The following is a 27,004-nucleotide window of genomic DNA, read 5'->3' on the forward strand; positions in this document are numbered from 1 at the left end:
CTATAGTTTATATACACAAGCTGCTGTGTAGCCATGGGGGAAGAAATTCAAATTCTTTTGTATCTAGGGTTGTCACCTGGCCTGTATTTTACTGGCCTGGTCGGTAAAAATGATGGGTGATCCCAACGTTATTAATTGGGAAAAAAGATAAATACATAGGAAGGCCTGTATTTTATCCAGAAAAAGTGGCAACCCTAATTGTATCCTGTGCTTGAATGGCTGCCCCCATGGCTACAAAGAAGCTTGTTTATATAAAATATAGTTGTTAGTTAAGGGCAACAGTATATTATACTGTCATTTCTTTAAAACACTTTAATTTGTGGTGTTACTGTTCCTGTACACCAAAAATAGACTTTTTAAAAAATTATTCCCAGGAAATAGGTCTCTATTCACTTCAAGCAGTGACCACAGGGGATGGCATGAAATGATATCATAGGATAGATAATAGCAGATTCATGGTCCTTTCAGAGAAAAGGTGCTTATGGGGAAAAAAAGGATGTATTAACACTGAACTGAAGCTCTTTGGAACCAGTTCCCTACCCCCATGGTTTAATAGCGTAATGCAACCCCCTTTTTACCCTCTTTTATTCTGAAGTGATGGATTCTGGGACCTTTAGTTTCCAGAGATTCTGTGCACTACCCACTACGGAAAGTTGGGGACTATACGTTCAGAATTCATTACTTCAAAGTGGAACAGTGCATTACACTGTGAGTCTAAAGTAGTGTGGGACTGATCTCAGCAAGCACAGAGATACAATATCATGGTTTCCTTCTGGATTCTGTGGAATCCAGTTTCATCAGCTGTCTGGTTACTAGGGTACAATTTACTATAGCAACCAGTCAGTGGTTTGAATGGCAGAGTGGAATATGAATAGGAGAGAGCCTGAACAGAAAGATGTCAGTGTACCTCCCCACAAGCATATAGCATTTTAAATGACAAGCTAGAACGGTCAGAAGAGGACGGCAATAACTATAATAAAGTCTAAGTGAACATAGAACAGAGGGTAACATAGTAAAAGTGTGTGAATGAGAAATATTTCTTCAAATCTCTAGGAAAAAAGAAAAAAATGTAATTAGTTTTTTGTGAGTTTGTGAATTTGTTCATAAAACCTGAAAGTGTTAATCATTATAATGCAGAGACAAGAATACAAGAAACCTTACTTGGTGGTCAAATTACTATATTTGTACAACTGAAATCCTTTTTGTACCTGCAAATTTTATTCTAAAACAATCTGCTTAGAAAACATAAATATTTTTCCAATCTTGTGAAATGTTTATTGGAAGAAGCAGATGCTTGCTTGAGGGGCGTGATGAATGTTTCTGGAGAAATTTGATAGCTGTTACCTTCCTCTTATCTCTGTAATCAAGAAGGTAAATCAGTGTTTGCAGTTCAGCTCAAAGGGTTTACATTGCAGACAGACTTTGGAGCTCTTTCTGTGCTGGATTTACAAACAAAGCTCTAGTTAACAATTAAGCTTCAACTGATCAGCCCCCAAATATACCAGTAAATCTGAGGTCTCCGACCAGTGAGAAATCAGAAACCTTACCATGAACAAACTCAGCTGTGTCTTTATCCTGCTTTTCCATTTCTGGGTTAACACATTCACGGTAAGTTAAATATTTTTTATTATTGTATTATGTATGATGCTTGACACATCTTTTTACATTTTGTATTAAATGTTGGAGGCTTCAGATTTTTTTGATCAACAGGATAACAAAACAGGGATTTTCCCTGTTCCTGTTTTCCAGAATTTGAAATCTTAAAGGAATGGTTTCATGCCTAATCTAGGTTTATTTTGCAAAGATACTGTATAGACACTTTTTCTGCTATATATTGCTGTAACTGGGTCCAACTTGAGATCTTAGATTAACCCTATAAAGTGCTCCAGAAGTGTATTTCTGTTTACTGTGAGATTTTTAGTCACTGCCTAAAGGTAGTGGCACATGGGAAGATTTGTCTGTTTTTAACCGTGGCTACAGTATGGGCGACAAATCTGAAAATGCCTCTCCATTGCCAGTAAATTTAAATAGCTGGTGGTATGTCAAACGAATTGCTAAATTGCCCAAAGTTTCCTCTTAGGCAACTTCGGGAGATTTAGCGATAAGTTGGACATAATGCAGTAGACAATACAACACTATCATCTTTATCTAAAGCTCCTTGCATAGTCTACAGAAGAAATTCCACTCTCTCTTACCTCTGCTGCTTTGCTTCTATTTGTTAACAGTGAAAGTACGAAATATATTTGTATGTTGCAAACATATAGATTCTTTTTACGTGTGATATTGATGTGACTGGATCTATACTTCTCCGCAATCATTTTTTTATGAAGCGCCAAGATGCTTCAATTCACTCAGTGAAGACATTGTGCAAAGACCCAAAAAGTACAAAGAGTGCAGGTGACTTAGTCTTAATTAAAACCTCAAGGTCACCTGGCCAAAAATAACCAAGAAGTCTTCAGGTTCCCTTTCACCAAGGCTAGGGTGGAGCCCTTTGTCCCCGACCTCCCCAGTCAAAAAGCCACATGAGGCCAGGGTCCCCCTTTACTCCTTCCTCCATCCTCTAAGAAGAACCCAACAACTTTAGGCCAGGGAGTTATGGGGGGAGTCTACTGCCCCCCCCCCCCAGATCAGTGCTTTGACCCAGAGGTCTAGTGTGCTAGACCCAAAAGTGCAAAAAGTAAGTGCCAGTAAATAAATAGATAAAATCATAAAGGTAACCACAAGTCACCCCTGGGTTTGTAAAAACTCTTGTGTATCATGGTACCAAAAGGCTGGAATTAAGCAAGTTGTTTGCAATTAAAGTGCCAGAGTAAAGTGCACTAGTGCCGTGCGTACATATTTCTCCTGCATAATTAGGCTCTGCTGTATTGTAGCCCTTTATATCTACCCCTTTTTTAAAACCCAAACAGATTACTTTTTTATTACAGCCATGCTGGGCTGATTCTCTGCCTGCGTCAGCGTACTTCTCTGTCTGCACCTGGAGTCGCTGCGTCAGCCTGGGTACAGGCATATGGAGCAGATTTCGGTGCTAAACGCTGTGTAACAGAAAATTCACGCTGCAGCACTCTGATAAGTGTTGAAAAGTGCTTATTTGTGCCAAAAGCCAGGCACCATTTTAAGCCTGAATACTTGTGTAATAAAATCACTTAAATAGCTGTGTTAGAGGGAGGGGCAAAACAACTTCACCTCCTATCCAACCCCCATGATGCTCAGTGCAAAATATGTGCAATACAATTGTCCAACAAAAAATTTGGAAGGGTGTGAAATAAGGGGATATAATTTGTGTTATCAAATACAACACACTGTGTTCATAATGTAATCCATATGTTGATCCACAAAGTTCATATTTGATCCCAAAATAGTATATTGTTAGTGTCCAAATGTCCATTAAAAGACAATATATCTGAATGATTGTACCTACATATAGTATCAGTGTTTGCTTCATATCTTGGGTCAGGAGCTGTCACAGAAAATAAACATAGTATTGCACAAAAAACACAAATAATCTGGAAAAACATATATATTAGTAAATGAATAACAAAGGAGTGTATTCCCAGTTTAACACCCCCCCCCCCCCCCGGTTTAACATTTTTTAACAGTTTAACATTATGCTTCTGTTCTATAAAATATCATGGAATTGTCGCATCAAATATTTGATATATGTCATTTGATGCAGTCTTTTAGCTTTTGTGCTGTTTCCCTTACATAAGCCAGACTGCACAAGCACTTAATTAAATAGATTACATAAACTGAATTGCATGAAGTAATTCAAAATGGGTATCTCACATCCACTATGTGGGTGGACGTAATATAACCCGTAAGATCCCTTTGTTATTTTATTGCAGTTAGCACAATTTAAACATGGGAAAGGACCGATTTTCAGTTGACCCAAAAATACTTTTCTCCCAATGTCATCTTTAATAAAGTGCCTCTCAGAGCTGCATGGATTTTCTGGATCACATGGTCACCCTTGTAGTGGGGTAAGCAGCCTGCACCCAACACTACAAAGAGTGACTGGTATAGCCTACACCCAGGCTGACACAGCGGCTCTTGGTGCAGACACTGATTGAAGTGTTGTTTATCCGCAGCCCAAGAATCAGCCCAGTTTGGTTGAGAAGAGATGGCCAGGAAGAGGGGGGTGGGGGAGGACTGCATTCTTGTTACACCAGTGATATGCCCTCCCCTGGAATCTCCAGATATAACAAATCTCCACAAATCCCACAAATAGCAAAGCCCATAAAATTCATTAATATTAGGGCATATGTCTATTGTGCAACTTCCAAAAATAAACAACAATTTGAAGCCCTCCCCAACTTTCTTTCAACGGGGCATACCATCCTGTTGTTTAAGGAAAGTAAAGTCATTAATGGAGCGGAATTCTTTCTTTTCTGTTCAGAATAAATTGTTTAAATACCATCCTGTTGTTTTATCCTCTTATCAATTAGCATAGCACATTTCTTCACTGAAGAAAATGTCAGTACACCCCTAAATCCACCCTGTGTGTGCAGACAGTGACAATGGTGGCATATTCAAGTCATCATTTATGTGCAGTTTGGGCTATTATGACCCGTGAGTGCACAGTCAGGGTTGAAGCGATTACTGTTAAAGTTATTCTACAGTAAATTTCCAGTATTTTGCCAAATTAGCTGACAAGTGTATAGGTTACTGGGCTCCAGAGCTAATTCAATTTAGGACCCCAACTCATTGCTAAATTGACCTATTCTACCATAATATATTGAAATTATGGATCTTATTGGGCCCTTTAAACTCCTGGCCCCCTCCCCTGCAATCACAGGGTCTGTTTTCTCTGTAGTTATGCTCCTGGATCACCCCTACACATTCCACTGCTCTAACATCTTGCCTGGGTTTATAAATGCTAAAAAGAAAAGCTAGCTGAAAGCAATATTTGCTTAGCTCAGCAAATGTTCAATGGTCAGTATGTCATAATATCCACCCACAGCCAAAGACAAGCCAACAAGGTTGGGAAACAAGGCAGACTTTCTTGTGAATTTTATTGTGTAACATAATTCACCCAACAGATGTGTATTACATGGAAGGAAGGCAATCTTTCTATAAATTGTCCCTTAAAGGAGAACTAAATCCTAAAAATGCAATGTTTTATATACTGAACTTATTGCACCAGCCTAAAGTTTCAGCTTCTCAATAGCAGCAATGATCCAGGACTTCAAATTTGTCACAGGGGGTCACCATCTTGGAAAGTGTCTGCGAAACTCACATGCTCAGTGGGCTCTGAGCAGCTGTTGACCGGACTGGCTACTCACACCGGGAGCTCCCTCCCAGGGGGGAGTAGCAGAGCGATGGCGGGGGCATTTTTGAAAAAACTGTCAAATTCGGTGGAGGTTCCATCATGCTTTGGGGCTGTGTGGCTAGTTCAGAGACTGGGGCCCTTGTTAAAGGGGTTGTTCACCTTTGAGATAACTTTTAGTAGGAAGTAGAAAGTGATACTCTGAGACAATTTGCAATTGGTTTTCATTTTTTATTATTTAAGGGTTTTGAGTTATTATGCTTTTTATTCAGCAACTCTTCAATTTGCATTTTAAGCAATCTAGTTGCTAGGGTGCAAATTCCCCTAGCAACCATGCACTAATTGAATTAAGAGACTGGAATATGTAGAGGAGAGGAATAGAAAGATGAGTAATACCAAGTAGCAATAACAATACATTTGTAGCCTTACAGAGCATTTGCTTTTTAGAAGGGGTCTGTTCTATAACATACTAAAAGTTTACTTAACGGTGAGCCACGCCTTTAGAGTAGAGGGTTGGATGAATTCAACCCAATATCTACAAATTCTTCAGGATAATGTTCAAACATCAGTCACAAAGTTGAAGTTACACAGGGGTAACAAGACAATAAACCTAAACACACTTCGAAATCTACAAAGTCATTTATGCAGAGGGAGAAGTACCAGGTCCAGATTTGTGGAAAGGCCACCGAGGACCGGGCCTATGGCGGCAGGATTTTAGGGGGGCGGCATGCTGCCCAACCACACCCACATTGGTTCCAAAACACTGGGGATGCGCTGGAGATACAATAATTTTTTCAATTTCCCATGCGCCAATCCCCATTGCTCTGGTCCAAATTATGAAAATTTGCACGACTAAAGGGGAGGGGACAGGGGCGACAAACGGCTTTGGGCCTAGGGGGGCCCGCTATGTAAATTCGGCCCTAAAACAATAATCTGGAATGGCTGTCACAGTCCCCAGACTCGAATATTATGGAAAATCTATGGGATGATTTGAAGCAGGCTGTCCATGCTCAGCAGCCATCAAATTTAAAGGGATACTGTCATGGGGAAAAAAAATTTTTTCAAAATGAATCAGTTAATAGTGCTGCTCCAGCAGAATTCTGCACTGAAATCCATTTCTCAAAAGAGCAAACAGATTTTTTTATATTAAATTTTGAAATCTGACATGGGGGACATATTGTCAATTTCCCAGCTGCCCCAAGTCATGTGACTTGTGCTCTGATAAATTTCAATCACTCTTTACTGCTGTACTGCAAGTTTGAGTGATATAACCCTCCTCCCTTTCCCCCCCCCCCCAGCAGCCAAACAAAAGAACAATGGGAAGGTAACCAGATAGCAGCTCCCTAACACAAGATAACTGCTGAATGGTAGATCTAAGAACAACACTCAATAGTAAAAAAACAATGTCCCACTGAGACACATTCAGTTACATTGAGAAGGAAAAACAGCAGCCTGCCAGAAAAAATTTCTCTCCTAAAGTGCAGGCACAAGTCACATGACCAAGGGCAGCTGGGAAATTGACAAAATGTCTAGCCCCATGTCAGATTTTAAAATTGAATATAAAAAAATCTGTTTGCTCTTTTGAGAAATGGATTTCAGTGCAGAGTTCTGCTGGAGTAGCACTATTAACTGATGCGTTTTGAAAAAAACATGTTTTCCGATGACAGGATCCCTTTAAGTGAACTGGAGAGATTTATGGACAAATGGTCAAAAATACCGCCATCCAGAATCCAGACACTTATCAAAGGCTATAGGAGGCATCTAAAGGTTGTTACATTTGCAAAAAGAGGCTCAACTAAGTTGATGCACCAGTCTAATTTTGTTATGATGCATATTGCCTATTTTCTGTTAATCCAATAAACTTTATGTCACTGCTGAAATACAACTGTTTCCATAAGGCAGGTTATATATTAAAAGGAAGTTGCTACTTTGAAAGTTCAGCCAATGACAAACAAAACTCCAAAGAATTAATTTTCATATGACTGTATATGCAGATCAGTAACTAAACTTATATTTGAATTTTAAGAGTTATATCAGTTAATGTTTTTGGTAATTGGTGGCAGATCCATATAAAACTTATGGCAGTCTGGGTTCATAATTCCCAGGGGACTCGGTGTAGTCAGAGGGATGAGGGTAGAATGGGGATGGGCAGAGCAGGGCTTGGGAGGACAGGGCACAGCCTGGGACCCAAGAAGAATTAATCCAGCCCTACATATAACTTGTATTTTGTTAACCTTTGGCAACGCAAATGTTTTTCCAAAACGTTTCATAATTGTTTACATTATAAGAGGACATGAATGTACAAAGTACAACAAATGCCTTCTCTGTTTTTAAAGATTAGTGGTTAGCATTTTCATATAGTACTGAATAACTTGATTTTACCTAATGCTTCCTTACTAAGCTATATTGAGAACACTCTTATGGCATCTTTAGTTTTCATAACTACATATACTTCGGGCGACTTCGAAAAACAAAGCGCCACGAGTGTCATCCCGCTGGCGATTTTTCATTATAGCCAGCAGGAAGGCAGGGGAAAGCAGTTTGAATCTCCCCGGTTGACCTTACCCTTTACTTGGTTGTGGATAGTACACCATAAAGACTTTTTTCAATTGTTAACTTTTATCTTTTTTTCTGGAATTAAAATGTTAACTTTATTGTTTCTCTCGCTTCAGGCTGACAATTCGGTCATCCCAGGTGCAAATTCTGAACTGTTACAATTTGCTACATTATTTGATACATTTCTCAGCAGCATCTGTGGAATATTAGCAACTATTGTATCATCTAGAGAAAAAAACTACGTTCATTTCTATGAGATGAAGTTTATAATAAATATTTATCAGCATTATAGTTTAAGCAGAGGTTACTAAACTGTGGTGCTGGTCTGGCGCTTGAATAAAGGGCAGTTGGGTTAGGGGCACACAATTTACAACAATGGATACATTTATTTGAATGCAGCAACTCATGACAACCAGCAATAACTATGTGCACATGCCACCTGGTGCAATAATCACATGCCAGATTTTAATTGCACTAACAATTGTGGTTAGATACTGTATGAATGGTTTCTGAGATTATTTGTCAGCTGGGGGTGGAGTTAAAGGAGAAGGAAAGGCTAAAACTAAATAAGCTTTATCAGAAAGGGCTATATAAATACACCAGTAACCCCTCAAAGTAATGCTGCTCTGAGTCCTCTGTCAAAAGAAACACTGCATTTCTTTCCTTCTATTGTGTACACATGGTCTTCTGTATCAGACTTCCTTCTTTCAGTTTAAACCTCCAGGGCAGGGCTTGAGCATGCTCAGTTTGCTCCTCTCCCCCTCCCTGCTGCAATCTGAGCTCCGAGCTATGAGTGAGCAGGGAGAGACTCAGGCAGGAAATGATGTCACAACAATATAATATGGCAGTTGCTATCCTTAACAAACTGTGAGAGCTGCTAGAGCTGATTACACAGGTATGGTAAAGCATTCTACAGAATAAATATAGTGTTATATCTTGCACTATTGTGGCTAATCTATTTGCAATAAACTGCTTCGGTAGCTTTCCTTCTCCTTTAAGGCATAATTTGGAAGCTGCTGAAAACCAGCAGTTTTTAAACAAGCAACTTTTCCTAGGGTTATGTAAAATACAAAGTATGAGCATTACAAAACTTAGGGGTAAATTTACTAAGCAGTGAAAATTCGCAAGTGATGGCTTCGCAGCCATCAGAACACTTTGCCAGGTGAAAATTCAGTATGACAACGCTAATGTACTAAAAAGCGTCATCAGATGTCTTCACTCAGGCAAATTTGCATATGGCGAGAAATTTAAAGTTGAATGGACGGATATGTTGCAGCAAATACATTACATTACACAAGGCCAGGGAACCATAATAAAGACAATAGAGTAATTATAATGCCCTACACATGAGCCCACTGTATAGTTAATGATCCATATGTTAAAAAATTATTGGGGCAACCCGGTTTCCCCAAAATTTTAAGGAAAAGACAACAAAGTTTTTTTTTACTTTTTCCACTAAAAAATATGATGTAAGTAAAATAAGAAGGAGGAAGAGCTATACACTCTACTGCACTTCGCCTTGTCTGAGCTGGCGAAGGCAATTCTGGCGAAAGAGGTATCGTTCAGTAAAATCCGCATCTTAGTGAATTTGCGGAGTAACGTCCATTTCACTGCCGATAGAGTGCGAATCACCACTAGCGTCTATATCCTTCGCTAGCGAAGTAATGCCTGTGCCCATTAGTTAATCAGTGAAGTCCCTGAAAACGGTAACTCTTCACCAGTGTTAGTCACTTCGCTTTTTAGTAAATCTGCCCCTTAGTGAGGGCACCTCACTCCTAATAACTTTAAATACAAGCACTAAAAATAATCAAATAATCAAATTTAAGAGCTTCTATGAAGGAGGATATGGCAGAAGCAATTCTGTTTCTCTGCACAGTACTTTAGTTAATATTGGATTGTATTTAAGAGCTATTCTACAGCTATATGCCAGGTTCAATTAATATATAAGTTGTTTTAGGTTTTCCAACTGTTTTTGATTTATGTAGTTTATGTAGTTTAACTTTTTTTAATTTTGGTTTGGCATTACCAACGGATGTGGTTTATATATTTTGAGCTTTGGCAGTGATAAAATGCTTTGTATGTTATGTACTTAACTTCTTTCAGTCAACATGGTTGGTTGAAGGTATACGCAGGAAATAGAAGATTTCAATTTGGTCATTTTAAACCTAATTGACTACATTTTGCTCAAACTACTTTGGGGCTAAAATTATAAAGTGGTTGATCTTTCTTTTTTTGGGTAATCCCTGGCAAATCTGGTTTGTTAATAATTCCATCTGCTACTTGCCTCTGGCAGTGTGTGCCTGAGTGGCTAGCAATCTTCTTGTTCAGCCCAAGGGCCAAGCAATCAGATTTTCACATGTGCTATTCAATTTGCTTATCAATATGTGTGTGATCAGATGTCAAGGTTTGGATTGCAAAGGAATGTAATCACATGCTGGTAAATTCTATCTACTGTATCTATCTATCTATCTATCTATCTATCTATCTATCTATCTATCTATCTATCTATCTATCTCTATCTTTCTATTTATCTACACACAATGTTTAATTAAGCTTCCTTGAGTTTATTTAAGTAAATCTAGCAAATGTCATTTTAAATAATGTATAGCATGTGAAATGCATGGGAATCTGCAAAATTCCTTTACTACATTTCTACAATCACATTTACAGATCACAGTTTCTGGGGCAGAAGAAGCAAAACCAGATAAATGTGAATTCAATGCCCTCTCTTGCCACAAAATCTTCTGTGCTCCATGGCAGAAGTGTTTGGCCGGGGTATGTCGCTGCAAGCTACCATACCAGTGCCCAAAAAATGCAACCACGGAGGTCTGCACAGTAGGGAAAAGGAAACTGCAATCCTACTGCCAGCTAAAAAGTGTTGAATGTCCAAATCCTTTAAATGGCAAATACAGATTTTCTTCAGAAGCTCCTTGTACTGGTAAGATTGTTATTATCTTAATTATATAGTTTGAGCTGAAAGCAGCTAAGCTTAAAAAAGGCATATGGCCATTAAGTTAATATTTGTGCAAGAAGTCTACAATTAATATATAGGGGAAACCAATCCCTCCTGGACTTGTCCCGTGTCAACCTGTATTTTCTGTCCAGCACTTTCCTAAAACCTGTTTAATATACATGTTAGTACAACTGTTTCGTGGGTGGAATTTAGGACTTCACAGCTTTCAATGTAAGACACTATACTTTGTACCTTGAGATGAAACCTTCTTTCTTCTAATCTCAAGGGGTGTACTAGTTTCTAAAAATCAACTGATGAATAAAAAAGCAGACAAGTTAGCTATTTTCCAATGTAAACAATCGCAGCTTGGCCTGCCTTTTCAGAACTAATTTTCCAAATCCAAACCCATAGCAGCTTAGTCACTCTTTTCTTCACTTAAGGTGGCCATACGAGCGGATCTCTCCCCAATATGCCCACCTTGAGGTGCTATTTTACAAATTTGGATCTGCAAGAACTCCCATTGTTTCCCCACAATTTAAGGATGGTGGCAGACCAGCGACAAATCTCCCCTACTTTGGGCTACTAATCTCCCGAAACGCCTTCCCGCCAGCAAGAATATGAATCACCGGCAGGATGGCATACATTTCTGAAGTCGCCCAAAGTTGCCTCACAAGGACATTTCGGGTGACTTCGGAAATCCGAAGCGAATTGTATGCCATCCCGCCGGCGATTCGTATTCTTGCCAGCGGGAAGGCATTTACGGGAGATTAGTCACCTGAAAAAGAGATTTGTCACTGGGGTACTAATGTCTCCGTCTGCCACTACCCTTAGAGTAATAGTGGTGCCATTAAGCACTTACACTGAGTGCACTAAGTAGACTGAAGACGGAAAACTGTCCCTTACTACAGATTGCAATGTAGCCATGGTGTCCTAGATCTCTCTATCCAATTACAACTTGTATTTCTGAAGAATGATTTCATGAACCATAGCTAAAGGCAAGGACTTTTCAGGTGTTTATCTCATAGGTTTTAAACATGCTACATGCTATGCTATGGTTGTAAATATCTTAGGGATTAGTGCTTAAAAAATGGTTAATGAAAAAGGGCTTTGGGTTTTTAAAGAATTGGATTATTTTCTTGACTTTTGCAGGTGCTGTATCTCAGGGATGCCAGCTATTTTGGAATATAGGTTGGCTAGAATGTTATATTTAATATAATACACAATTTTTTTTTTTGTAACTTGTATTTTATTAGCATTTTTCAAAGTCATTATTCACATTATATGATTAGAAGCATACGGTACATCATAGTGCAGACTATAAAGAGAAATAGATGGTTCAATAAAAAATTCAGTGAATACTTATTTTAATACACAATTTTTTATACACATTTTGTCTATAGTAATATTATGAGTAGCTCTCTCCTCCATATGCAAAATACCTATGTTGTTCTCACAGATTTTGGCTTGGCCATTTCAGTCAAAAAATATCCTCTCTCTAGATGCATTTTCAATAAGACTCATTGGAGAAGCAGGGAAAGGAATTATAAAAGTGAAATTGCCTACATTTGAAAAGGAATTTTTTATATGTAAAAAACAATGGAGTATCAGGGAAGCCAATGTTTTCTGCAAACAGCTTGGATTTCCAAGGTAAGTGACATGATCGATTTTTATGATACTATACGTTACTATACTACTATACTATAACAGTTTTATTTTATTTACACCATTAAAATTAAGTTGGTGTACAAATACTGTAGATGTTCAGAAATGTGCTGGGGATGTGCTTCCCTACTCTGCATTTACTGGAAAAGTGAACAAACCCCCCAATTTTCCTGAAATGAGGCCCCTGAAAGGGGCATGACTTTCTACAAAGTGGGCATGGTATTCATTGGATAAGGGATGTCTCTGAACAGTTGAACATGAAAAGGTGGATATGAGCTTGGCCGTAAATGTCTTGTTTTTCAGTAGTAAAAAGGGACCATAGACACACTTGTATTTTTAATAAGTTGTTGACGGGTAAAAAAGGGTCAAGGTCTAACCCAAGGCATTGGTTTCAAAAATAGGGTTTATTATTCCAGCAGAGGTATGACACATTTTTTACTTTTGACCACAACCTTCTTTTTTCTGCTACAAATGCAATCATGTCATCTTGCAGTGGGGCATTCCATACAGTGTCCGACTGGCCCACCAGGATACCAGGAAAACTCCCAGTGGGCCAAGGTGTCAGTGGGTCCTCATGTTGCTAAACATTTAGCCTATTCCATGGCAATTCCCTATTTCTAACAAAGAGAACAAATAGATGGAATAATAGATTATTGTATGTAAAGAAAAGAACTAGGAGAATAGAGGTTGAGTGAGGAGAGGAAGAATAATAGTTCTGAGAGTGGGCCCCTGGTGTCCCAGTCCGACACTGATTCCATATTACTGTCAGAGCAGTAGACGGGGAAACATAAAGTCTACCTCAGTAAGAAAAATGTTAGTGTGAGGGAGATAAATAATATTCACAAGGAGAAAATAAAAAACTGAAACTTTTTACTACAGCTTAGTGGATCTTTACACTGCTTAGTGGATCTTTACACTGGGTTTTTGGTCAAAACAGCTGAACTATTTCCATAAGTTTACCCATATAAGTTTTTGTAACAAGATAAAGATATCATATAGAAAATGACAATGCACAATATTAAATTTACTCTACCAGCCCAGAGGTTTAGCAGCAATATAACAATAATGGATCTTGTCTTCAAATTTTACAGCAGCTCCTGACATCTTTTGAGTGTCAGTAACACTGCACATGCTCGGGGATAGGATTAGTTTAAGCTTATAAGGCATTGGAAATCATCAGAAATTAAAGGGGACCCGTCATCCAAAATAATTATTCAAAATCCTATTTTATCACATCAGTTAAGCAATATGACCTTTAATTTCATTATATAAATTATTTTAATCTTGTTTCCTTCAGTCTGGGAATTCATAATTATAGCAAGCAGGCAGGAGCCATTTTAAGACACTTTTATTAAGGCAAGCCTTGCATCATCTCAGAATCTTGTTTGTGCAATAGATTGGGGGACCTGTCCATCCCCATGCCCTGGCTACACAATTTCATGGTGAAGAGAACGGGGGAATGTGTGGAGAGCAGTGACATCTAGGAAGTGCTGAATGGAAAGTGATCGTCTGCCCTGCCTCTATGCCTAAGGCATAGAGGAGGGGCAGGCAATATTTGATTGACAGCTGAGATTTTTAAATGAGTTTACAACAGATATGAACGCTTTAATAAAAAATAGAAATTGGATTTCATGTTTAATTTGAAAAGGACTTTTATTATACAGATTTTTGTGTCTGGGGGACAGGTCTGCTTTAAGCAGAAAGTGAGCAGAAGCCCAAAACATAACGAGCAGCAAACCACTGCTCATCAATTCAATGCAATGCATGTTTTAATTATTTTATTGTATTAGCAAACCCCTTTAATCAACCAGTCAATCATAAAGCAAGATTGTTACTCTATTGGATGCAGACCATGCAGCTGATAACAGTCTAAGATTGTCCAGTGGGGCTATGACACATTTGTAATGTTTGGGCATCTTCCCTAAAGTGAAAAAAAATAAAAGCAATAGAATCATTCTATTTTCATTATTACTAATATGTAATGTGCAAAATATCCTTGTTTCTTGCTAGCGGCGCAGATGCATCAGCATCAGACAAAGTTGTCCCTTTAATAACAGAGGAGTCCCCAGAAGAACATTGCTTGCAAGCTACTTGTCGAGGACTAGAGAACAGCTTGGCCGAATGTGCTCTAAAGAAGTTACCGATGGAAGGTAACCAGGTTGCTGAAGTAAAGTGTTATACAGAAAAAAAAGGTTTGTGGTTAACCTTTTCTATTATTAATTCTTTTTTAATTTACTGAACGCTTTGTTTACCTGTACATTGATTTCACACACATATTCTGGTTTAACATCTTAACATATAGGATTGTTATCATGAATATCCTTCACCCCTTCTCTACTTGTTGCAGATGCACAAAACTGAAGTGAAACCTCATGCAAAATTATAAACCTAAATAATCTTTGATTTTTTTCTGTATTAAGTCTTGTGAGTTTGTTTTTATTTGCACTGTTTTTATTTTCCAATTAACCCCCATGCAGTTTAACCCTTTATAAGTACCAGCAGCTAGTAGGCCAGTTAATTACCCAGCATCATGCTTTTTCCATAGACTAAACAAGAACCTGGAAATGTATAATCTACAGCACTGCCATATTGATGCTTGTGACCTCAATTCTACCATCTATGCTTAAAGGGTTAATTATAGGCAATGTATAACCATAAAAGTATGAAATCAGAGAACTTGCTTTTATTATAGATTGTGGTTCTGGTGAGTTTACATGTTCAAATGGCAAGTGCATCCCATCTGATCTGGCCTGTGATAGTGAAAATGATTGTGGGGATCTCAGTGATGAACTATGCTGCAGAGGTAAGCCTGGAAATCTATATGGGTAAGATTTATTTCCTCAAACACTGTCTTGTAATAAAAACGTATGCGCAGAATCAACAAAAAGGTCATTCTTTGAATTTTAGTCTTATAACCCTAAAAAAGAATGTGCCGATGGAAAAGCACATGGATTAATTATATTACACATGACATAATAAGCATGAGGGTGTGGTCTTACACTTTGGGGTTGTGATCAGACAATTGTAGTTAGTTATGGTACATACCAAGTCCTCCAGGCAACTGTTATGGAATATAAAAACTAGTAGGGTTAGCACATTGGTATATGCAAACGAATTTTGTTTAATATTTAACAGCCAATAAGAATCTGTAACACTAGGTTGAAAATAGTGAAAAATCCAGTTACAGCACTGGATCTGCATGCAGAAGAAAAGAAAAATAGAAATAATAATTGGAAAAAAAGCTAGATGGGCCCCTGATCACACTGGGCCCCGAGGCTACAGCGCAGAGGAGCTTGAGCATTAATCTGCTCCTGCGTGTATGTTGGCAGAGAACATGCCATGTGTAAAAGTCATCTAAGTGCTAACTTTATTTTTATCGTTAATCTGTTTTGTTTTGTTTTTTTAGATGCAATATAGGTAAACTTTGTTCCAGTTCTTTTTGCTAACCCTTGGCTAAAAACATAGACAGTTGGATGCCATAAGACAGATATTTTGTTCACTTTTTCAGGTTGCACTGCTGGCTTCCATTGTAAATCTGATACCTGCATCCCAGAGCAATATAGGTGCAATGGAGAACTTGATTGCATTGGTGGAGAAGATGAATCAAATTGTGCAGGTGAGTTTAAGTGTAAATGATTAAGGTTAGATGAATATGTAAAATCATATAAAATCATATATATTTACAGTTTAGCTGCAACTAACATTTGGAAGACTGCTATGTGTTATAACAGTATTATACTGAGCTATGTGTTATAGTGTTGTCTAATTCATTCCCCTAGTATATGTTTTTCTGTGTAATTATAAATTCATCCATAATTTTTTTTCTGATTTTTATAACAACTGGTGTGCAGCGTAGCAGTGTAGTGCATACAGTTGGACTTATATACACACACACATATATATATTCTTATAGCTTTTTGCACATAATACCAGTTGATGGGAAGTTTAGCAGGAGAGTAAACACCATGAATAAATACTATTCAGCATTCCTGGAAATGTCTGTGTTTTGTTTTGGTGATCAGACAAAATATATTTCCATTTCTTGGAAATGCTTTTTTTTTTACACCCTGCTTTTTATTTTATTCAATCCAAGTCATATTTGGGCCAATGAAAGCTTCTGATTCGGTCCTTATGAAAACAGGTTTAGAAATTGGAACAGAGATACCGGCACACAAGGCTTGTAGTTGCAGGGAAACCCTTATTTTTTTTATTATTTATTAAACGTTGCACTTCTGCAAAATAAAAAAGCAAGGGTTTCCCTGCAACTACAAGCCTCGTGTGCCGGTATCTCTGTTCCAGTCAATATTCGGGTGCTTGCCAAATCCTCCATTATTGTGCTCCAGGCTGGAAACCTTATGGGCTGTTAAGGGTGTGCTCTAACACATTCTGCAGGTTTAGAAATCCATCAGGGTAAGTACCACATTGGTCAACGTGGTCCTTACCCCAGTGGTCCATATTCTTGCCATTATCTTCGGATCACTTGGCTTGAGGGCCAAATGACTGGTTTAGCCCAATATTGCCTGCTTCAAGGTGGACATATCAAGGAAAGATCACCTCCTTTGATGACTAAATGAGTGGATCTTTAAATGTATGGCTGTAAGTTGCGAACCAAGGAGGAAACACCAGTCCAACACAGTTCAAGTTATCCAACAAGGGTGAGGCAGAAGAATAGTCAAGTCCAGGCAGAAGGGTCAATGCAGGCAGAAAAGGTTCAAAGATGAATAAACGGGCCAGGGTCAAACACAGGAATCAGAAATAATCAAGAGTAAAGTGCACCCAGGAACACAAGAGGTAGAACCTTTAATTGGGCAATGACTGGAATGTTCAGGCATCTTATATAGGCCTCTTTGGCGCCAAAGAGGTATCATGGCATCATGACGCTGGTGTCACAGATGTGTCAACTCACCTGTATTTTTCGGAGTCACCCTGATTTAAGCTCCCTCACACGATCACTCATAGTAACAGGTCTGTCGCTCTTTGTTTATAATTTGGGTCTTTGTTTAACTAAAATACAGCAAAAACATAGGAAAAGTGTCTTTCAAGTCACAAGAATTAAAAAAAAAAAAAACATTTATTGTCAAGCTTTCTCTAAAACATTGAACAGTCACCTGACGTGTACAATCATCTGACGCGTTTCATGCCTTGTTCTGGCACTTCATCAGAGGTGGAGTCAGTAATTACTCTATGCCTTATACCAGTGATCCCCAACCAGTAGCTCGCGAGCAACATGTTGCTCTCCAGCCCCTTGGATGTTGCTCTCTGTGTCCTCAAAGCAGAATTTTTATTTTTGAATTCCAGGCTTGGAAGAAAGTTTTAATTGCATAAAAACTAAGTATAGTAGAGCCTCTTGTAGGCTGCCAGTCCACATAGTGGCAACCAAAGAGCCAATCACAGCCCTTATTTGGCACCCCAAGGGACTATTTTATGCTTTTGTTGCTCTCCAACTCTTTTTACATTTGAATGTGGCTCACAGGTAAAAAAAGGTTGGGGACCCCTGCCTTATACAATGAGAACAATTAAAACCATCAATAAAATATAGTAACATATTTACAATCAACAAATCATGTCCATTACAACAAACAACAAAAGGGAATAACTTATGACAATATTTTTTTAATTGTGGAGATTTTAGTCATGTTAAATTTCAAGGCATAGAGAGTGTTAACCTAGGAGTAAGGGAAGGAGATATCTGTAAAATTATAGACCAAAGTGAGTTATATTGGATATTCCCTTTGAAAACACGCCTCCCTTTGGGGTTAAATTATGATTGGGAAGTATCATGCTTTTTAAAAAAAATATTGCCTATTATTTCAGTAAAACAAGAACAAAAATCAGAAAAACAAGAGGAAGGTAAGTGTATAATTCTTTATTCGTATTACACTTACAGTAACTTCTTTGCTAAATAGTTCTCCTAGATGTCTGCTACGCTGATATATAGATAGTCTATTAACCAGATTAGGTTATTAGATGGGTCTGGGTAATTTTCCTCTCCTGCCGCTTTTAGTTTAATTTTTCACTCAAAATATATAATATAACTAACACAGTTAGTTAAGAATTGCATCTCTGTACAGCTGGTTCTTGGTTGACCTCATTTAATGTTATATTTAAAGAATAAAGGTGGCCACTCTAAGTATTATTTTCTTCCTTTCCTCACTCAACCTCTATTTTCCTATTCTCCTTTCTTTACATACTATAACCTATTATTCCATCTATTTAGCCTTTTTATTCTCATATAAATAGGGAATGGCCATGAAATAGGCCAAATGGTTAGAAGCAGGAGGTCCCACTGACACCTGGGCTCACTGGGAGTTTTCCTGGTATCCCGGTGGGCCAGTCCAACACTGGATGCATTAGAGCTGGAACTTCAGATATACAGGTAGAAATGATAGAACCTGTATCTGACGATTCAGCAGTTCAGTAGGCTGATGTATGGGAACATATCAAAATTTTACAACCTGCCCGATAGACAAGTCGATCAATATCCTTCTTCTTCTTCCAATATCAGTCGTCTTGTCTCCTGCCATACACACACAAAATATTGTTCAAAACATAATTTTGTACGATATTATCTGTTCATTTATAGACACCTTTACTTAAGTGATTGCAGAATATTATGAAAAACCTTGTGATGCATGTAATTGAAAAGATTGTTTGTTTCAATATGATCAATATATATCAATATCATATTTAGAATCAACAAATCATGTCCATTACAAGCAAATATATTTCTATATATTCAACACGACAACAAAAGGGAGTAATTTATGACAATATTTTTTTAAATGCAAAAACATGTAAAATTTCAAGGCATAGAGAGTGTTAACTTAGGAGTAAGGGAAGGAGATATCTGTAAAATTATAGACCAAAGAGGGGGATATTGGATATTCACTTTTAAAACACGCCTCCTTTTGGGGTTAAATTATGATTGGGAAGTATCGTGCTTTTTAAAAAAAAATATTGTCTATTCTTTCAGTAAAACAAGAACAAAGATCAGAAAAACAAGAGGAAGGTAAGTGTATAATTCTTCATTCGTATTACAGTTACAGTAACTTCTTTGCTAAATAGTTCTCCTAGATGTCTGCTACGCTGTGAAAACCAGTCTGAGTCTAATAACTAGATTGGGTTATTAGATGGGTCTGGGTCATTTTCCTCTCCTGTCCCTTTCAGTTTTGTTTTTCACTCAAAATGTATCAAACAACTAACACAGTTAATTCATAATTTAGTTAATAGCTTTACCAAACGAATTGCATCTCTGTACAGCTGGTCCTTGGTTGACCTCATTTAATGACATATTTAAAGAATAAAGGTGGCCATAGATGTTACAATTACAATCTTTCCTGCGACCACTGGCCTCAGGAAAGATCATTTGTTTTCAATACAGATGCGTTAGAGCTGAATCTTCAAACATACAAGTAGAAATGATAGAATTCTACCTGTATCTGACAATTCAGCAGTTCAGTAGGCTGATGTATGGGCACTTATCAAAATTTTACAACCTGCCCGATAGACTAGTCAATCTATATCCTTGTCTTCTTTCAATATCAGTCGTCTCGTCTCCTGCCATACACACACAAAATATTGTTCAAAACTTAATTTCGTACGATATTATCTGTTCGTTTATGGGCACCTTTACGCTACTGATTGAATTGGAGAATATTATGAAAAACCTTTAGAGGCATGTAGTTGAAAAGATTGCTTGTTTCAATATTTCAGGTGTAAATCAAGAATTAAAGGCAACTCAAGAGGAAGGTAATTTAGTTTCTTTATAATACATTTGGTAAATATGAAATGTTCTCTTTTAAGCTGACTGTATTTCTTCTTCACTATGTAATATGAAAACTTTAACCCTTAGGGGTTATTTATTTAAGTCCAAAAATGTAAATGTTTTTTTTTTTTTTTACTATAAAATACGAATTTTTTAGTGGAGGAAAAAAACTAGAAATTTTCAGGATTTATTCCAACCCTAAGGATGCAAAAAGTCAGAATCCAAAATCCGGCATCTGGCAAATTCCGTTATTTGCAAAGTTAATCAATTCGACTAAGACATTTTAAAATTGCTCATTAATTAGGGTCCTCTGCAATTGCAGCCAGGGGTGTAACTACAGAGGAAGCAGACCCTGCAGCTGCAGGGGGGGGGCAGGAGTTATAGGGGCCCCATGAGGCCCTAATTCATATACAATTTCAATAAATATTGGTAAAACAGAAAATCTCTAGACATTTTGGGGGCCTAAAAATAGTTTGCAGTTAGTTGGCCCCAGGGTAATTTTTGACTATAATTCCTTAAGTAAAAATGAAAGCCTCCCAGTTTTGGCCTTTAGGTGGTGCTATGAGCTTTGTATGAGACATGTAAATACTTAACTTTTTTTCTACCTTTAATTCACATTGTGAAGGGCTTTTCGTTTTTTTTGTGAGTCTGTGATTCGCACTTTTTCTAAATGATAAAAAATTGTTTACTTGGTTTCCTTATTTATCTCTTATAGAGAAAGCAAACATTATCAACTATAACATAGATGCAGGTAATTATCTGATCACCTACATCAGTACTGAAGAATACTGTGCAGCATAAGTAGGTTTTGCATTCCATTTATTTTCCTTCCATGTATAAGCATAGAATTAGCACCATTTAATTATGGAATATGTACTGCTGTTCAAAGAGAATTACATAAATATAAAAAAAAATAATGTAATAAATATGTTTGTGTTTGTACCACTAATAATACTCATTTGTCATTTAAATAAATAAAGAAAGGAGGCTCTTGATGAAAAGTCTTCCAGAATTAAGCTGCGGGGTTCCACCAGTCACTTCAACATTAACTAGAAAGAAAAGAGTTATAGGCGGAACAAATGCTGTAAAGGTAATAATGTCACCCCTGCATCAACATCATGGTAAAATGGCAGAAAGGTGTTAAATATAAAACTATTTATGATTATTCACAAATGGTAAACTAAACAAAAATATGTATGTATTTATATTAGTGTACCAACCTTTGTTTAAGACAATGCATTAGTGCTTGTTTACTAAGAAACACAGTGCCCTCTGTGCTTTTGCCTGCTGCAAATGAATGTACACACCAGTTAGATGTGATTAGGGAAATTCTGTAATCAGTACAAAATGCAGTTGACAACAACTATAGTTATGTTTCCCTGGAGAAAGCCTTGTGCAGTCCAAACGTAATGGATCACTTGGGAATGCTCAATTCCATATTGCCACAGATCCTCCCTTAAGTGCATTAGTAATGGCAAGTGGCAGGTACAGTAGGTTGTTTTGACTGTGTGGATGTGATTGGTTTCGTTTGCAACATGTTTATAAAGCAGTAAACATTAATATTTATTCATTGTAAACCTTATTTTTCTAGAATCAATTTCCATGGCAAGTAGCAATCAAAGATGGCACATCTGTAAACTGTGGAGGGATTTATATTGGAGGCTGCTGGGTATTGACAGCAGCTCACTGTGTCAGGTATGTGTAATTATATCAATTATATATGAAGGACTTAAACCTTCTTTTCTTTGGCAGCTTGTTTCTTGTCAATTAATTCTGTTAGAATATACGGGGTCCCAGCTCGTTTAAGGTCCTCCAGTGATTGTAATCTTACTTGATACCCCCGGCTGGTGCTCCTGTTAATAGAAAACTGCCCCAGCCTGGGATACTTCTGTGTGAGCGTCATGGAGTGATCCTCTTGCTGCTTCTTCTTCCATCATATGTGGGGAGGGCATGTGCTCCCAAAAACTGACCTTTTCACTCTACTGCTGTCACGACCTGCACCCTAAATCCAGTACCAATGCTAGGCTCCCTGGTCTCGGCTCTTGCTTCCGCCTATAACAGCCGCCTTTCACCTCGGGAGGAGCCCTCAGCTAATTGGATGCTGGCAGGTCTTACTAAGAGAGGAGCAAAGCTAAAGGTTCTGGATGATCAAAAGGGCACGATCGTTTCAAAAGGATACTGGAATGGAAGACCACTCAACTTGGAAGACAGTTAAGAATAGTCAGACAGGCCGGGTCTAGGAACTGTTTTATGCTGTCTGATTAGGGCCATCCAGCCACAATAAGGTTAAAATGTCTTCAGAAAAAAAAAGTTAATTGGATCGCACACGTGAATCAGGCTTCTCTTTTGGGCATGTACTTAAAAACAGTCAATATTCAGCTTGCGTGTCATTTTTGTTTTGTGTTCCGCAGTTAATTCATTACTCCATACATAAAGTGAAGATGAAGGAGAAAATAATTATAGTATTATTCCGTTAAGTAAATATTTTAAAAGCAATCACAGAACGCCAATTCCCTACTCACAAACAGTTAAGTATAAAAAGCACATCACATTCCAAGGTAATTCCTCAGAATGATCTGCTGTTTGGAGATATGGTGGTGTTCAGGGAGTAGCAATTGGTGCCACACTGTCCTTTCCTACGCGTTTCACAGACTATCTGGTCCGCTCCCTCCTTGAGTGTTGTTCTTAGATCTTCAAGGGAGCTGTTATCTTGTGTTAGGGAGCCGCTATCTGGTTACCTTCCCATTGTTCTGTTGTTAGGCTGCTGGGGGGGGGGAAGAAGGGGGTGATATCACTCTAACTTGCAGTACAGCAGTAAAGAGTGACTGAAGTTTATCAGAGCACAAGTCACATGACTGGGGCAGCTGGGAAACTGACAATATGTCTAGCCCCATGTTAGATTTCAAAATTGAATATAAAAAAATCTGTCTGGAGCAGCACTATTAACTGATGCGTTTTGAATAAAAAAAAAATTCCCATGACATTATCCCTTTAAAGAATTGTGTCACTATGCGCTCTCCATTGCATCATTTCTAGAGCACCTGGGTGAATTTGTTCACAACCCTTTATGTGTTTACAATGCAGATCAAATTCCAACGTTTTTTCTTCCTTTTTATAACTTTTGAACTGAATTGATAGGAACAAACATGGGTAAAAATAAATATCCTTATACTGTATATTTTTTGCAGGGCTAACCAACCTCAAAGATATCTCATCATACTTGAACTGCTGGACCGTCTGTCTTATGACAAAGACATAGACAGTTTCCCAGTTAAAAGTGTCCTAGTTCATGAGTCCTACAACCCCAACACATATGAAAATGACATTGCCTTGTTGGAAGTAAAGAACATATATAATAATCCCAAGTGCATGCAGACTGACAACAACATGGTTCCTGCCTGCGTCCCATGGTCACCCTTTCAGTTTAGGACGGGGGACACGTGCACAGTCTCCGGATGGGGACGGGAAAAAGGTATTTTATTTCACTATATTATATATATATTATATTATTGTACATAACATGGCAGACAGATGGTTCTGAAATATATTTAACTAGATAATGGCCTAGGATTTTTTTTTTTTTTTCGTGTGGTTTGAGAGAGACAGAATAAATAAGCAAATAATTACAAAAAAGTTTTTAATTGAACATATTATGCAATATTGTTATTTACCTATGTTTTAATTTCAGGAATGTCCAGAGTGTTTCACTTAAAATGGGGCCATATTAACCTAATGAATAATTGTACAGAAGTTTATAAGGAGCGTTTCCTTGACAAAATGGAGTGTGCAGGTAAAGTTTAAGTTCCTTTAAATATGAACAGACCTGGTTTCAATAGTTAACTCCTTTTGGGTTGCTTGGTAACTTTTGACTCCTCCCTATGCTGTGTCAGTTGTGCAAAGAGTGACTTTGGATGCAAGTACAGGTACCTTTAAAGAATGGCTATGGCAAACTTGCTAGACCACAACTGCACTTGGGGCTCGTAAACGATTGATACGAGATGGTAAACCAGAGATCAGTATTTTTAATTTATATCTTGAAAATGGGTTCCCAAAGTGAAATACTGATAAATCAGCAGCAGTCAGCTTGTTAACCATAGGGCAATTATTAATGATGGGCAAATCTGACCCATTTCAGCAAAAATTTGAGAAACAGCAAACATTTGCCGAAATCTATCGGCGACAATTTACTGTATTTTTTTAACCCCTATGCACGTCATTTTAGCAACAAAAGTTTGCGCAAATTTTCACTCATCGCTAGCAAATATGACAATGTTTTTTCTATATAAATGTATATTTATCAGCTGATCTGCAGTCGGTTATATATTATGTTTGAAATATGTTTTAATGCTTTTGCAGGTATTAAAGGGGTTGTTCACTTTCAAACACTTTTTTTCAGTTCAGTTGTTTTCAGATTGTTCACCACAAATAAAGACTTTTTCCTATTACTTTCTATGACCATTTCTGTGACTTGTTTTTCTAATATTGAAGTGTAAAGTTTCATTTTTGACCTTCTTTTTAAAGCAGCTCAGGAAAGTGGGGGGAGGGCTTTAGCACATGGGCAGATTCGGGGAGGTTTAGTTGCCTGGCGACTAATCGTCTCTTCTGTGGGGCGACAATCTCCCAGAACTGCCTGCTATAATGAGAAAACGCCAGCACCACTCACGGCGCTTCGATTTCCGAAGTCGCCGGAAGTTTCCTCGTGAGGCAACTTCAGAAATCGAAGCGCCACGAGTGCATTGACACTTCCTGGTGGAAGGCAGTTCGGGGAGATTGTCGCCCCGCAGAAGAGGCAATAAGTCGCCAGGCGACTAAATCTCCCTGAATCTGCCCGTTTGCTAGCTCCCTAACTGTTTTAAATGAATACATTTAGTTGTTACATTTCTTATCTTTGTCCCTGCTGAGCAGAATCCCAGAGTTTGATTAAAGGGGATCTATGGTCGGAATCTATAATCTTTGTAATTGCAAAGCATTATTTTTTATTTTTTTTTTATGGTTTTGATGCTATAATAGTCGTTACCTTGCCTGTCAGTGTATTCCCCCAGAATCTGCTCAGTTCACTTGTAAAGAAAACCTCACAGCCATCGGCCGTCTCATCTGCCTAACCTGCCCACCCACCAATGAAAAAACAGCCTAGGAAAGATTATAGATTTCAACCATAGATCCCCTTTAAAGGCAACTGTTGGAGTTGATACAATAGCTAGTAATAGTCCACAAATTCTGCTGAGAAATGCATTGACTAAATGTAGCAAAAATTGCACCAGATCAGAATGCTCCTGGATCACTGAGCTGCCAATCTGAAACACTAGAGACAGGAACATTTAACCATAAATTTTGGAAAAATGGTAAAAAATAAACAATAGAATGCAATTGAAAAATGCCTTTATTTCTGCCAAACAACTCAACTAAAAAAAAAGTGTTTGGAAGATGAACAATAACCACTTTAATGTTTGTGTTCACAATACCTCAACTAACTATTTGGGCCCTTAAAGGGGTAGTTCACCTTTAAACAACTAGTTGTTTTCAGATAGAGCACTAGAAATAATGACTTTTTCCAATTACTTTCCATTTTCTATGTGTGACCGTTTTTCTAATATTTGAAGTGTAAAGTGTAATTTTTCACCTTCTGAAGCAGCTCTGGGAGGGGGGGTCGTTGACCCTGTAAACTGTTCTAAATGGATACATTTAGTTGATACATTTCTTATTTCATTGTAATTTCATTACAGGCAGCTGTTAGAATTGATACAATAGTTGCTAATACTCCAGGAGATGCTGCTGAGAAAATGTATCAACTAAATGTTGCAAAATTGTAACAGTTTAGAGTCTGCACCTGAATTACTGAGCTGCCAGATTCAAACACCAGAGACAGGAACATTCAACTTTAAACTTAGATTTTGAAAAAAACAGTAAAAAATAAATAATGGAAAGTAATTGAAAAAAAGTCTATTTCTGGGGAACAATCTAAAAACAACTGAATTGAAAATTCACCCAAGCAATGTCCAGCTTGTTGGGCAGAGATTGCAGAATCATACCCCATTTATTTCAACAGGAATCAATTAGATTTTCAGGTGCACTTACAGGCCACTCATACAGTAAATGGTGACTATATGGTGACTATAAAAGCAAAAGGTGATGGCCAGAAGGAATGACATCCCCTATAGTTATACAGTGCTAGCATATTATTTTACAAAGATTATACATCATGCACATCATCTCTGTTCTTGTTGAGCTTGCAATCTAAGGATCATGTGACATTCACAAACACCATGGTCAGTTTTATCAGGAGCCTTACTAAGTATCGGCATAGATCCGGTCTATTTTTTCTAGCGTTTTTTAAATTGTTCTGAAATCCCTATTTATAATAATCTATCTTAACCATCAACAAAATAACCTCCATCTGGGGGAAATTGTTATTGTTTTAACATGTAAAGTGCAATGCAAACATGTAAATACTAATGTTTACTCTCCTTTCTTAAGGCACTTATGATGGCTCCATTGATGCCTGCAAGGGTGACTCTGGGGGGCCCTTGGTGTGCTATGATGTTAACAAGGTTGCCTATGTTTGGGGCATTGTAAGCTGGGGAGAAAACTGCGGAGTTCCTGGTTTCCCTGGTGTATACACTAAAGTTGCTCATTACTTTGAATGGATATCACGTCATGTTGGAAGATCCCTTATCTCAAAGTATAATGTCTAAGATATTATCATCATTATTTGCTACTATGCACTGTAAAAATTGATTTAAGCATTACCATGTAGTATTTTTGAATGTACATGCGAAGAATAAAAATCTTTTTCTGTTTCATA

General features: G+C 37.7%; 1 protein-coding gene across 1 annotated transcript; it reads left to right on the forward strand.

Moving 5' to 3' along the window:
- Positions 1–1,537: 1,537 nt before the first annotated feature.
- cfi.S (complement factor I S homeolog) lies at positions 1,538–27,004 on the forward strand (the record flags this gene model as incomplete). The annotated part of the gene is given in 14 exon segments (NM_001085952.1): positions 1,538–1,608; positions 10,493–10,760; positions 12,275–12,422; positions 14,448–14,629; positions 15,130–15,240; positions 15,946–16,053; positions 18,252–18,287; positions 19,411–19,446; positions 20,151–20,186; positions 21,183–21,292; positions 21,794–21,897; positions 23,391–23,674; positions 23,891–23,992; positions 26,677–27,004. Coding segments are annotated over 14 exon segments (1,803 nt in total). The 3' UTR covers positions 26,895–27,004.

Source organism: Xenopus laevis, chromosome 1S, assembly GCF_017654675.1.
Source record: "Xenopus laevis strain J_2021 chromosome 1S, Xenopus_laevis_v10.1, whole genome shotgun sequence".
Lineage (NCBI taxonomy): Eukaryota > Metazoa > Chordata > Amphibia > Anura > Pipidae > Xenopus > Xenopus laevis.